Source organism: Salmo salar, unplaced genomic scaffold, assembly GCF_905237065.1.
Source record: "Salmo salar unplaced genomic scaffold, Ssal_v3.1, whole genome shotgun sequence".
NCBI classification, from domain to species: Eukaryota; Metazoa; Chordata; class Actinopteri; order Salmoniformes; family Salmonidae; genus Salmo; species Salmo salar.
The window spans coordinates 28,018-40,493 of NW_025548107.1; the positions used below are offsets into that span (position 1 = coordinate 28,018).

Here is a 12,476-nt window from a genome sequence, read left to right on the forward strand (position 1 = left end):
TAAAATACAGTAAACCTGTTCCTCCTGGTCTAGTCTGTAAAAATACAGTAAACCTGTTCCTCCTGGTCTAGTCTGTAAAATACAATAAACCTGTTCCTCCTGGTCTAGTCTGTAAAAATACAGTAAACCTGTTCCTCCTGGTCTAGTCTGTAAAATACAGTAAACCTGTTCCTCCTGGTCTAGTCTGTAAAATACAATAAACCTGTTCCTCCTGGTCTAGTCTGTAAAATACAATAAACCTGTTCCTCCTGGTCTAGTCTGTAAAATACAGTAAACCTGTTCCTCCTGGTCTAGTCTGTAAAAATACAATAAACCTGTTCCTCCTGGTCTAGTCTGTAAAATACAATAAACCTGTTCCTCCTGGTCTAGTCTGTAAAATACAATAAACCTGTTCCTCCTGGTCTAGTCTGTAAAATACAGTAAACCTGTTCCTCCTGGTCTAGTCTGTAAAATACAGTAAACCTGTTCCTCCTGGTCTAGTCTGTAAAATACAATAAACCTGTTCCTCCTGGTCTAGTCTGTAAAATACAATAAACCTGTTCCTCCTGGTCTAGTCTGTAAAAATACAATAAACCTGTTCCTCCTGGTCTAGTCTGTAAAATACAGTAAACCTGTTCCTCCTGGTCTAGTCTGTAAAATACAGTAAACCTGTTCCTCCTGGTCTAGTCTGTAAAATACAGTAAACCTGTTCCTCCTGGTCTAGTCTGTAAAAATACAATAAACCTGTTCCTCCTGGTCTAGTCTGTAAAATACAGTAAACCTGTTCCTCCTGGTCTAGTCTGTAAAATACAGTAAACCTGTTCCTCCTGGTCTAGTCTGTAAAAATACAATAAACCTGTTCTAGTCTGTAAAATACAATAAACCTGTTCCTCCTGGTCTAGTCTGTAAAATACAATAAACCTGTTCCTCCTGGTCTAGTCTGTAAAATACAATAAACCTGTTCCTCCTGGTCTAGTCTGTAAAAATACAATAAACCTGTTCTAGTCTGTAAAATACAATAAACCTGTTCCTCCTGGTCTAGTCTGTAAAATACAATAAACCTGTTCCTCCTGGTCTAGTCTGTAAAATACAATAAACCTGTTCCTCCTGGTCTAGTCTGTAAAAATACAGTAAACCTGTTCCTCCTGGTCTAGTCTGTAAAATACAATAAACCTGTTCCTCCTGGTCTAGTCTGTAAAATACAGTAAACCTGTTCCTCCTGGTCTAGTCTGTAAAATACAGTAAACCTGTTCCTCCTGGTCTAGTCTGTAAAATACAATAAACCTGTTCCTCCTGGTCTAGTCTGTAAAAATACAATAAACCTGTTCCTCCTGGTCTAGTCTGTAAAATACAATAAACCTGTTCCTCCTGGTCTAGTCTGTAAAATACAATAAACCTGTTCTAGTCTGTAAAATACAGTAAACCTGTTCCTCCTGGTCTAGTCTGTAAAATACAATAAACCTGTTCTAGTCTGTAAAATACAGTAAACCTGTTCCTCCTGGTCTAGTCTGTAAAAATACAATAAACCTGTTCCTCCTGGTCTAGTCTGTAAAATACAGTAAACCTGTTCCAGTCAGTCTCTTGTTCCTCCTGGTCTAGTCTGTAAAATACAATAAACCTGTTCCTCCTGGTCTAGTCTGTAAAATACAATAAACCTGTTCTAGTCTGTAAAATACAGTAAACCTGTTCCTCCTGGTCTAGTCTGTAAAATACAGTAAACCTGTTCCTCCTGGTCTAGTCTGTAAAAATACAATAAACCTGTTCCAGTCAGTCTTGTTCTAGACTGTAAAATACTGTTGTTGATGAGTGGACTTCAGGAAACAGCAGGGATTGCACCCCGCCTATCCACCGACAGGACCGCAGTGGAGAAGGTGGAAATCTTCCCAAGTTCCTCAGCGTTCACATCACCGACAAACTGAAATGGTCCAACCACAGTGAGGTGAAGGCGTAACAGCACCTCAGGAGGCTGAAGAAATTCAGCTTTACCCGCTAAGACCCACAAACGTTCACAGATGCACCATCGAGAGCATCCTGTCAGGCAGTATCACCGCCCGGTACGGCAACTGCGCCGCCCTCAAGTCTGTCCAACACATCACCGACGGCAGACTGCCTGCCCTCCCAGGATACCTACAGCACCCGATGTCACAGGAAGGCCAAAAGAGATTATCAAGGACATCAACCACCCGAGCCACTGCCTGTTCACCCCGCTATCATCCAGAAGGCGAGGTCAGTACAGGAGCTTCAAAGCTGGAACCGAGAGACTGAAAAACAGCTTCTATCTCCAGGCCATCAGACTGATAAACAGCTTCTATCTCCAGACCATCAGACTGGTAAACAGCTTCTATCTCCAGACCATCAGACTGGTAAACAGCTTCTATCTCCAGGCCGTCAGACTGTTAAACAGCTTCTATCTCCAGGCCATCAGACTGTTAAACAGCTTCTATCTCCAGACCATCAGACTGGTAAACAGCTTCTATCTCCAGGCCATCAGACTGGTAAACAGCTTCTATCTCCAGGCCATCAGACTGATAAACAGCTTCTATCTCCAGGCCATCAGACTGTTAAACAGCTTCTATCTCCAGACCATCAGACTGGTAAACAGCTTCTATCTCCAGACCATCAGACTGTTAAACAGCTTCTATCTCCAGACCATCAGACTGTTAAACAGCTTCTCTCTCCAGACCATCAGACTGTTAAACAGCTTCTATCTCCAGACCATCAGACTGTTAAACAGCTTCTATCTCCAGACCATCAGACTGATAAACAGCTTCTATCTCCAGGCCATCAGACTGTTAAACAGCTTCTATCTCCAGGCCATCAGACTGATAAACAGCTTCTATCTCCAGACCATCAGACTGGTAAACAGCTTCTATCTACAGACCATCAGACTGATAAACAGCTTCTATCTCCAGACCATCAGACTGATAAACAGCTTCTATCTCCAGACCATCAGACTGTTAAACAGCTTCTATCTCCAGGCCATCAGACTGGTAAACAGCTTCTATCTCCAGGCCATCAGACTGGTAAACAGCTTCTATCTCCAGGCCATCAGACTGATAAACAGCTTCTATCTCCAGGCCATCAGACTGATAAACAGCTTCTATCTCCAGACCATCAGACTGGTAAACAGCTTCTATCTCCAGACCATCAGACTGATAAACAGCTTCTATCTCCAGGCCATCAGACTGGTAAACAGCTTCTATCTCCAGGCCATCAGACTGGTAAACAGCTTCTATCTCCAGACCATCAGACTGATAAACAGCTTCTATCTCCAGGCCATCAGACTGATAAACAGCTTCTATCTCCAGACCATCAGACTGATAAACAGCTTCTATCTCCAGACCATCAGACTGGTAAACAGCTTCTATCTCCAGACCATCAGACTGTTAAACAGCTTCTATCTCCAGACCATCAGACTGTTAAACAGCTTCTATCTCCAGGCCATCAGACTGGTAAACAGCTTCTATCTCCAGACCATCAGACTGATAAACAGCTTCTATCTCCAGACCATCAGACTGGTAAACAGCTTCTATCTCCAGACCATCAGACTGGTAAACAGCTTCTATCTCCAGGCCATCAGACTGATAAACAGCTTCTATCTCCAGGCCATCAGACTGGTAAACAGCTTCTATCTCCAGGCCATCAGACTGATAAACAGCTTCTATCTCCAGGCCATCAGACTGGTAAACAGCTTCTATCTCCAGGCCATCAGACTGATAAACAGCTTCTATCTCCAGACCATCAGACTGGTAAACAGCTTCTATCTCCAGACCATCAGACTGTTAAACAGCTTCTATCTCCAGGCCATCAGACTGGTAAACAGCTTCTATCTCCAGGCCATCAGACTGGTAAACAGCTTCTATCTCCAGACCATCAGACTGATAAACAGCTTCTATCTCCAGACCATCAGACTGGTAAACAGCTTCTATCTCCAGACCATCAGACTGGTAAACAGCTTCTATCTCCAGGCCATCAGACTGATAAACAGCTTCTATCTCCAGGCCATCAGACTGGTAAACAGCTTCTATCTCCAGGCCATCAGACTGATAAACAGCTTCTATCTCCAGGCCATCAGACTGTTAAACAGCTTCTATCTCCAGACCATCAGACTGATAAACAGCTTCTATCTCCAGGCCATCAGACTGATAAACAGCCATCACCAGCACATTAGAGCCTGCTGCCATATATACATAGACTAGGAATCACTGGCCATTTTAATGTTTACAAATTATACATTATTCATCAAATGTATATACTGTATCTTAGTCTGTCACTGTGACATTGAGCATCAAAATATTTATACATTTATTTTAGAGATGTGTTCATTGTTAGATATTACTGTACTGTTAGAGCTAGACACCAACATCTGCTAAACACGTGTATGTGACAAATAAAAATTAGATTTGAGTTCACTGTAACGTTTCCCCATTTAACAAAACATTTATTTATGTCCACAGTCATATCAACTAGCAAATAAAACATCCAAACACTGTAATGAACCTCCAAACACAGCAGATCAAATGTAAATATTAGAAGTAGTTATATTTTATTATTGGTCACATCGGTGGTATAATACAGACAGCTGGAGCCAGGGGGTCAGAGGTCAGGGCTCTGCCCTGCTGGGTCAGGAGAGGAGGGGCTTAGTGGTACTTCCTCCAGCGGTCGTGCTCTGAGAGGAGAAGAAGAGAGGGAGAGAGAGAGAGAGAGAGGAGAAGGAGAGAGGGAGAATGGAGAAGTGGGGACAGAGAGCGAGAGGGGACAGAGGTTAACGTCAGATCGTCCTTCCCAGTGTCTGTACTCACTGAGGTGGTCGTACTCCCACAGTGTCTGTACTCCCACAGGGTTAGGGTTAGTACTCACTGAGGTGGTCGTACTCCCACAGTGCAGTGTCTGTACTCCCACAGTGTCTGTACTCCCACAGGGTTAGGGTTAGTACTCACTGAGGTGGTCGTACTCCCCCAGTGTCTGTACTTACTGAGGTGGTCGTACTCCCCCAGTGTCTGTACTCCCACAGTGTCTGTACTCCCACAGTGTCTGTACTTACTGAGGTGGTCGTACTCCCCCAGTGTCTGTACTTACTGAGATGGTCGTACTCCCCCAGTGTCTGTACTTACTGAGATGGTCGTACTCCCCCAGTGTCTGTACTTACTGAGATGGTCGTACTCCCCCAGTGTCTGTACTTACTGAGATGGTCGTACTCCCACAGTGTCTGTACTCCCACAGTGTCTGTACTCACTGAGGTGGTCGTACTCCCCCAGTGTCTGTACTTACTGAGATGGTCGTACTCCCACAGTGTCTGTACTTACTGAGATGGTCGTACTCCCACAGTATCTGTACTTACTGAGATGGTCGTACTCCCACAGTATCTGTACTCCCACAGTGTCTGTACTCCCACAGTGTCTGTACTTACTGAGGTGGTCGTACTCCCCCAGTGTCTGTACTCCCCCAGTGTCTGTACTCCCCCAGTGTCTGTACTCCCCCAGTGTCTGTACTCCCCCAGTGTCTGTACTCCCCCAGTGTCTGTACTCACTGAGGTGGTCGTACTCCCCCAGGGTTAGGGTTAGTACTCACTGAGGTGGTCGTACTCCCCCAGTGTTAGTACTCACTGAGGTGGTCGTACTCCCACCAGGGTTAGGGTTAGTACTCACTGAGGTGGTCGTACTCCCACCAGGGTTAGGGTTAGTACTCACTGAGGTGGTCGTACTCCCACCAGGGTTAGGGTTAGTACTCACTGAGGTGGTCGTACTCCCCCCAGGGTTAGGGTTAGTACTCACTGAGGTGGTCGTACTCCCCAGGGTTAGGGTTAGTACTCACTGAGGTGGTCGTACTCCCACAGGGTTAGGGCTAGTACTCACTGAGGTGGTCGTACTCCCCCAGGGTTAGGTTAGTACTCACTGAGGTGGTCGTACTCCCACAGGGTTAGGGTTAGTACTCCCCCAGGGTTAGGGTTAGTACTCACGGAGGTGGTCGTACTCCCCCCAGGGTTAGTACTCACTGAGGTGGTCGTACTCCCCCAGGGTTAGTACTCACTGAGGTGGTCGTACTCCCCCAGGGTTAGTACTCACTGAGGTGGTCGTACTCCCCCCAGGGTTAGTACTCACTGAGGTGGTCGTACTCCCCCAGGGTTAGTACTCACTGAGGTGGTCGTACTCCCCCAGGGTTAGTACTCACTGAGGTGGTCGTACTCCCACCAGGGTTAGTACTCACTGAGGTGGTCGTACTCCCACCAGGGTTAGTACTCACTGAGGTGGTCGTACTCCCCCAGGGTTAGTACTCACTGAGGTGGTCGTACTCCCCCAGGGTTAGTACTCACTGAGGTGGTCGTACTCCCCCAGGGTTAGTACTCACTGAGGTGGTCGTACTCCCCCAGGGTTAGTACTCACTGAGGTGGTCGTACTCCCACCAGGGTTAGTACTCACTGAGGTGGTCGTACTCCCCAGGGTTAGTACTCACTGAGGTGGTCGTACTCCCAGAGGTAACTGAGGGCCACGTATCCAACCAGCAGCATGGCCACGCCTCCGATACCTCCCTTCTTCACGTTGATGTACTTGTTGTAATATCTGTCATGGCCTGGGGGGGGGGAGACAGCATGTTACTCTGTGTGTGTGTGTGTGTGTGTGTGTGTGTGAGTGTGTGTGAGTGTGTGTGTGTGTGTGATAACTGTCCCAGAAGTCTAACCATTGCGGATGCTGGCGAGGAGTCCGTTAGGAGTGTGTGTGTGTGTGTGTGTGTGTGATAACTGTCCCAGAAGTCTAACCATTGCGGATGCTGGCGAGGAGTCCGTTAGGAGTGTGTGTGTGTGTGTGTGTGTGTGTGTGTGATAACTGTCCCAGAAGTCTAACCATTGCGGATGCTGGCGAGGAGTCCGTTAGGAGGTGTGTGTGTGTGTGTGTGTGTGTGTGTGTGTGTGTGTGTGTGTGTGTGTGTGTGTGTGTGTGTGTGTGATAACTGTCCCAGAAGTCTAACCATTGCGGATGCTGGCGAGGAGTCCGTTAGGAGTGTGTGTGTGTGTGTGTGTGTGTGTGATAACTGTCCCAGAAGTCTAACCATTGCGGATGCTGGCGAGGAGTCCGTTAGGAGTGTGTGTGTGGGGGGTAACTGTCCCAGAAGTCTAACCATTGCGGATGCTGGCGAGGAGTCCGTTAGGAGTGTGTGTGTGTGTGATAACTGTCCCAGAAGTCTAACCATTGCGGATGCTGGCGAGGAGTCCGTTAGGAGTGTGTGTGTGTGTGATAACTGTCCCAGAAGTCTAACCATTGCGGATGCTGGCGAGGAGTCCGTTAGGAGTGTGTGTGTGTGTGATAACTGTCCCAGAAGTCTAACCATTGCGGATGCTGGCGAGGAGTCCGTTAGGAGTGTGTGTGTGTGTGTGTGTGTGTGATAACTGTCCCAGAAGTCTAACCATTGCGGATGCTGGCGAGGAGTCCGTTAGGAGTGAAGTCCCTCTTGCCCATCCAGGAGCCCAGTTCACACAGCTTCACCTCCATCAGCCGCTTCTCACCCACAGGGACTAAGGACACAGGTATACACACAATAAATACACACACACCTGGTATACACACAATAAATACACACCTGCCATCTCTCTTACCCACGGGAACTAAGGACACAGGTATACACACAATAAATACACACCTGGTACACACACACACCTGGTATACACACAATAAATACACACCTGGTACACACACACCTGGTATACACACAATAAATACACACCTGGTACACACACACCTGGTATACACACAATAAATACACACCTGGTACACACACACCTGGTATACACACAATAAATACACACCTGGTACACACACACCTGGTATACACACAATAAATACACACCTGGTACACACACACCTGGTATACACACAATAAATACACACCTGGTACACACACACCTGGTATACACACCTGGTACACACACACCTGGTATACACACAATAAATACACACCTGGTACACACACACCTGGTATACACACAATAAATACACACCTGCCATCTCTCTTACCCACAGGGACTAAGGACACAGGTATACACACAATAAATACACACCTGGTACACACACACCTGGTATACACACAATAAATACACACCTGGTACACACACACCTGGTATACACACAATAAATACACACCTGGTACACACACACCTGGTATACACACAATAAATACACACCTGCCATCTCTCTTACCCACGGGAACTAAGGACACAGGTATACACACAATAAATACACACCTGCCGTCCCTCTCTTTCACACACACACACACACACACACACACACACAAACCTGCCGTCCCTCTCACACACACACAAACCTGCCGTCCCTCTCACACAATAAACACACCACCGAAGATAGTAACCATATAACTTCGTAACAATGAATGCTATGTCTTGTTAGCATTTCACTAGAGAGACCTGAGCCAGTTGTGTACAATTCTCATAATTCACAAAGATGCAATAAGTTAACTGACAAACTGTGTTCTCTAGATAAGCTAACTAAAAGGTTTAATAGGTAGCTAGTTCAAAGTCCCGGGAGTTATGTTGAGTCTGGGTCGTTGAGACAGTTAGCCTGTCATTAGCCGGCAAGCTACAAAACGTTGCTAACTCCGACTGCATTGCAAGAGGCTAGTCCTGCAGGCTAACTAGCTTAGCTAACTAACATGGCTACATACCTAGCCACCTAGCATATCGAAATATATGATAGTTAGCTAGTTCAAAGTCACGGGAGTTATGTTGAGACAAGGCTGTTTGTCATAACCAGTTAGCCTGTCATTAGCCGACAAGCTACAAAACGTTTCTAACTCCGACTGCATTGCAAGAGGCTAGTCCTGCAGGCTAACTAGCTTAGCTTAGCTAACTTTTTATTTTAACAGTAACATATAAAACATAACAGCCAGAGGTTATTCCCAAAGAAATGAGAAAACAAAAAATAGAAAACCTATTCCACATTATATCAAATCAAATACAGACATATAGCTAACTATCTTACCTGGCTAAATACCTAGCCACCTAGCATATCGTCTGGACGCAAAACGCTGTAAAATTAGTTGAATATTTTTACAACCCTTTAGAGAAACTGTCAGGGAATATATATATATTTCTATTTGTTTTTTTTCGCTTATTCTCCTCCTTGTAATATACCCAAGCTGTTTTTAAAGTTGTATTTTGTCCGTTTTAATGACCATGACAGTAAAGTCCTTGACTTGACTCGTAACCATGGATTTACCGCGGCCTTCAAAAACACAACATAGAAACATTATTAACTAACTGGCTTTTTTTTTAAAAATGTAATAAAATACAATGTTTCGTATGTAAATGCTGAAGTGAAAATATGTCAGTTTGATTAATTAAAAAATAAATTAAAACCTGTAAACGTTTATTTATTTTTTTTACAGACAACCGACGTACCTATTCTGTCCGCCATCTTGTCCGGTGGAGACCGCAGTGGATGTCGGGATTAAAAATGGAAGGAGAGGATTGTGGGAGGACTGTGATTTTGAGTCTAGATGGGATACAGCTTTTATCAACAAACAAAAAAAAAAATCACTTTTCGTAGTAAGTTTAGGAGAACGTACGTAGCAGGTTAGGAGAAAAAGGTTATGATAATTAGGTTAAGGTTAGGAAAATGGTTAAGTTTAACTAAAATACACCAAAAAAAATATAATATACTTAGATGTCAATTTGACAAAAGCTGTATCCCATCTAGACATATTACCGCTTTCCATGTTGTCCGTAGCTTGTGAGGTGTGGAAACATAAAAGTATATATAATATTTTTTGGGGGGGGCATTTTAGCTAACCCTAACCATTTTCCTAACCTTAACTTAATTATCACAACCTGATACGTTTTTTTCTCCTAACCTGCTGCGTACGGTAAGATACGGACAACGAACACAATTGCATTTTATCAATGGCAATTTGAATGCACAGAGATACCGTGACGAGATCCTGGGGCCCCGTTGTCGTGCCGTTCTTCCTCCTCCATCACCTCATGTTTCAGCACGATAATGTCAACAAGGATCTGTACACAATTCCTGGAAGCTGAAAACAGTCCCAGTTCTTCCATGGCCTGCGTACTCACCAGACATGTCACTCATTGAGCATGTTTGGGATGCTCTGGATAGACGTGTACGACAGCGTGTTTCCAGTTCTCGCCAATATCCAGCAACTTCGCACAGCCATTGAAGAGGAAGTCGGACAACATTCCACAGGCCACAATCAGCAGCCTGATCAACTCTATGTGAAGGAGACGTGTCGCGCTGCATGAGGCAAATGGTGGTCACACCAGATACTGACTGGTTCTGATCCACAACCCTAACTTTTAACGGTATCTGTGACCAACAGATGCATATCTGTATTCCCAGTCATGTCTAATCCATAGATTAGGGCCTAATTTATTTATTTAAATGACTGATTTCCTTCTATGAACTGTAACTCAGTAAAATCTTTGAAATTGTAGCATGTTGCATTTAATATTTTTGTTCAGTATTTATACGGGGTCAGTTCCAATACCATATTTACAATCGGTATTTATATTGTACTTGGTGGGCTACTGTTATTGAGATGAATAAAGTAGTATTTATATTGTACTGGTATTGAGATAAATAAAGTAGTATTTATATTGTACTGGTATTGAGATAAATAAAGTAGTATTTATATTGTACTGGTATTGAGATGAATAAAGTAGTATTTATATTGTACTGGTATTGAGATGAATAAAGTAGTATTTATATTGTACTGGTATTGAGATGAATAAAGTAGTATTTATATTGTACTGGCATTGAGATGAATAAAGTAGTATTTATATTGTACTGGCATTGAGATGAATAAAGTAGTATTTATATTGTACTGGTATTGAGATGAATAAAGTAGTATTAATATTGTACTGGTATTGAGATGAATAAAGTAGTATTTATACTGCTCAAAAAAATAAAGGGAACACTATAATAACACATCCTAGATCTGAATGAAAGAAATAATCTTATTAAATACTTTTTTCTTTACATAGTTTAATGTGCTGACAACAAAATCACACAAAAATAATCAATGGAAATCCAATTTATCAACCCATGGAGGTCTGGATTTGGAGTCACACTCAAAATTAAAGTGGAAAACCACACTACAGGCTGATCCAACTTTGATGTAATGTCCTTAAAACAAGTCAAAATGAGGCTCAGTAGTGTGTGTGGCCTCCACGTGCCTGTATGACCTCCCTACAACGCCTGGGCATGCTCCTGATGAGGTGGCGGATGGTCTCCTGAGGGATCTCCTCCCAGACCTGGACTAAAGCATCCGCCAACTCCTGGACAGTCTGTGGTGCAACGTGGCGTTGGTGGATGGAGCGAGACATGATGTCCCAGAGGTGCTCGATTGGATTCAGGTCTGGGGAACGGGCGGGCCAGTCCATAGCATCAATGCCTTCCTCTTGCAGGAACTGCTGACACACTCCAGCCACATAAGGTCTAGCATTGTCTTGCATTAGGAGGAACCCAGGGCCAACCGCACCAGCATATGGTCTCACAAGGGGTCTGAGGATCTCATCTCGGTACCTAATGGCAGTCAGGCTACCTCTCAATTTAGAACACACATTTAGAACCCTCGTTTAGAACGCTCTTTTAGAACCCTCTTTTAGAACCCTCTTTTAGAACCCTCTTTTAGAACCCTCGTTTAGAACCCTCGTTTAGAACCCTCGTTTAGAACCCTCGTTTAGAACCCTCGTTTAGAACCCTCGTTTAGAACCCTCGTTTAGAACGCTCATTTAGAACCCTCGTTTAGAACCCTCGTTTAGAACCCTCGTTTAGAACCCTCGTTTAGAACCCTCATTTAGAACCCTCATTTAGAACCCTCATTTAGAACCCTCATTTAGTACGCTCATTTAGAACCCTCATTTAGAACCCTCTTTTAGAACCCTCTTTTAGAACCCTCATTTACAACAACAATCAGCGTTTGAGCTGGACACACTTTTTTCAGAAACTATTTACACAAAAACACACACAGTCCTTACAAAGTTTATCTCCAGAATGTGAGCAGTTTATTTTTTGAAGGAAATGGTTCATATATTCACAGAAGTATATATATTTAATCACTGAACAGTAGCAGACCTAACTTCATCTGTTCCTGACTCTGGATAGTGGATTAAAAAGACCACCTGTTGTTACATCAACACCAGACATCATGATTCATGGAAATGGACATTGTATTTTATCAAATATGAAAACCTTAAATCTCTTCAAATTCAAATCAGTCAGAAAATAAGGATTGTACATAAAACAGAGCAGAATAAATCATCACATCTGGGGACCATCACCACCAGCATGACTAGTATCTATGTGGACCCTACTACAGTTTAACCAGCTCAGCTATAGACTACACCAGCATGACTAGTATCTATGTGGACCCTACTACAGTTTAACCAGCTCAGCTATAGACTACACCAGCATGACTAGTATCTATGTGGACCCTACTACAGTTTAACCAGCTCAGCTATAGACTACACC

At 43.9% G+C, this 12,476-nt stretch overlaps 1 protein-coding gene across 1 annotated transcript; it reads right to left on the reverse strand.

The window, feature by feature from the left end:
* Positions 1-4,394: 4,394 nt before the first annotated feature.
* LOC123732672 (ATP synthase subunit f, mitochondrial) lies at positions 4,395-9,537 on the reverse strand. The gene is made up of 4 exons (XM_045711929.1): positions 9,389-9,537; positions 7,382-7,489; positions 6,433-6,549; positions 4,395-4,648 (listed from the first exon to the last, which is right to left on the reverse strand). Exons 1-4 carry the CDS (start codon positions 9,402-9,404, stop codon positions 4,620-4,622), a joined length of 270 nt encoding a protein of 89 aa, XP_045567885.1. The 5' UTR covers positions 9,405-9,537; the 3' UTR covers positions 4,395-4,619.
* Positions 9,538-12,476: the final 2,939 nt, after the last annotated feature.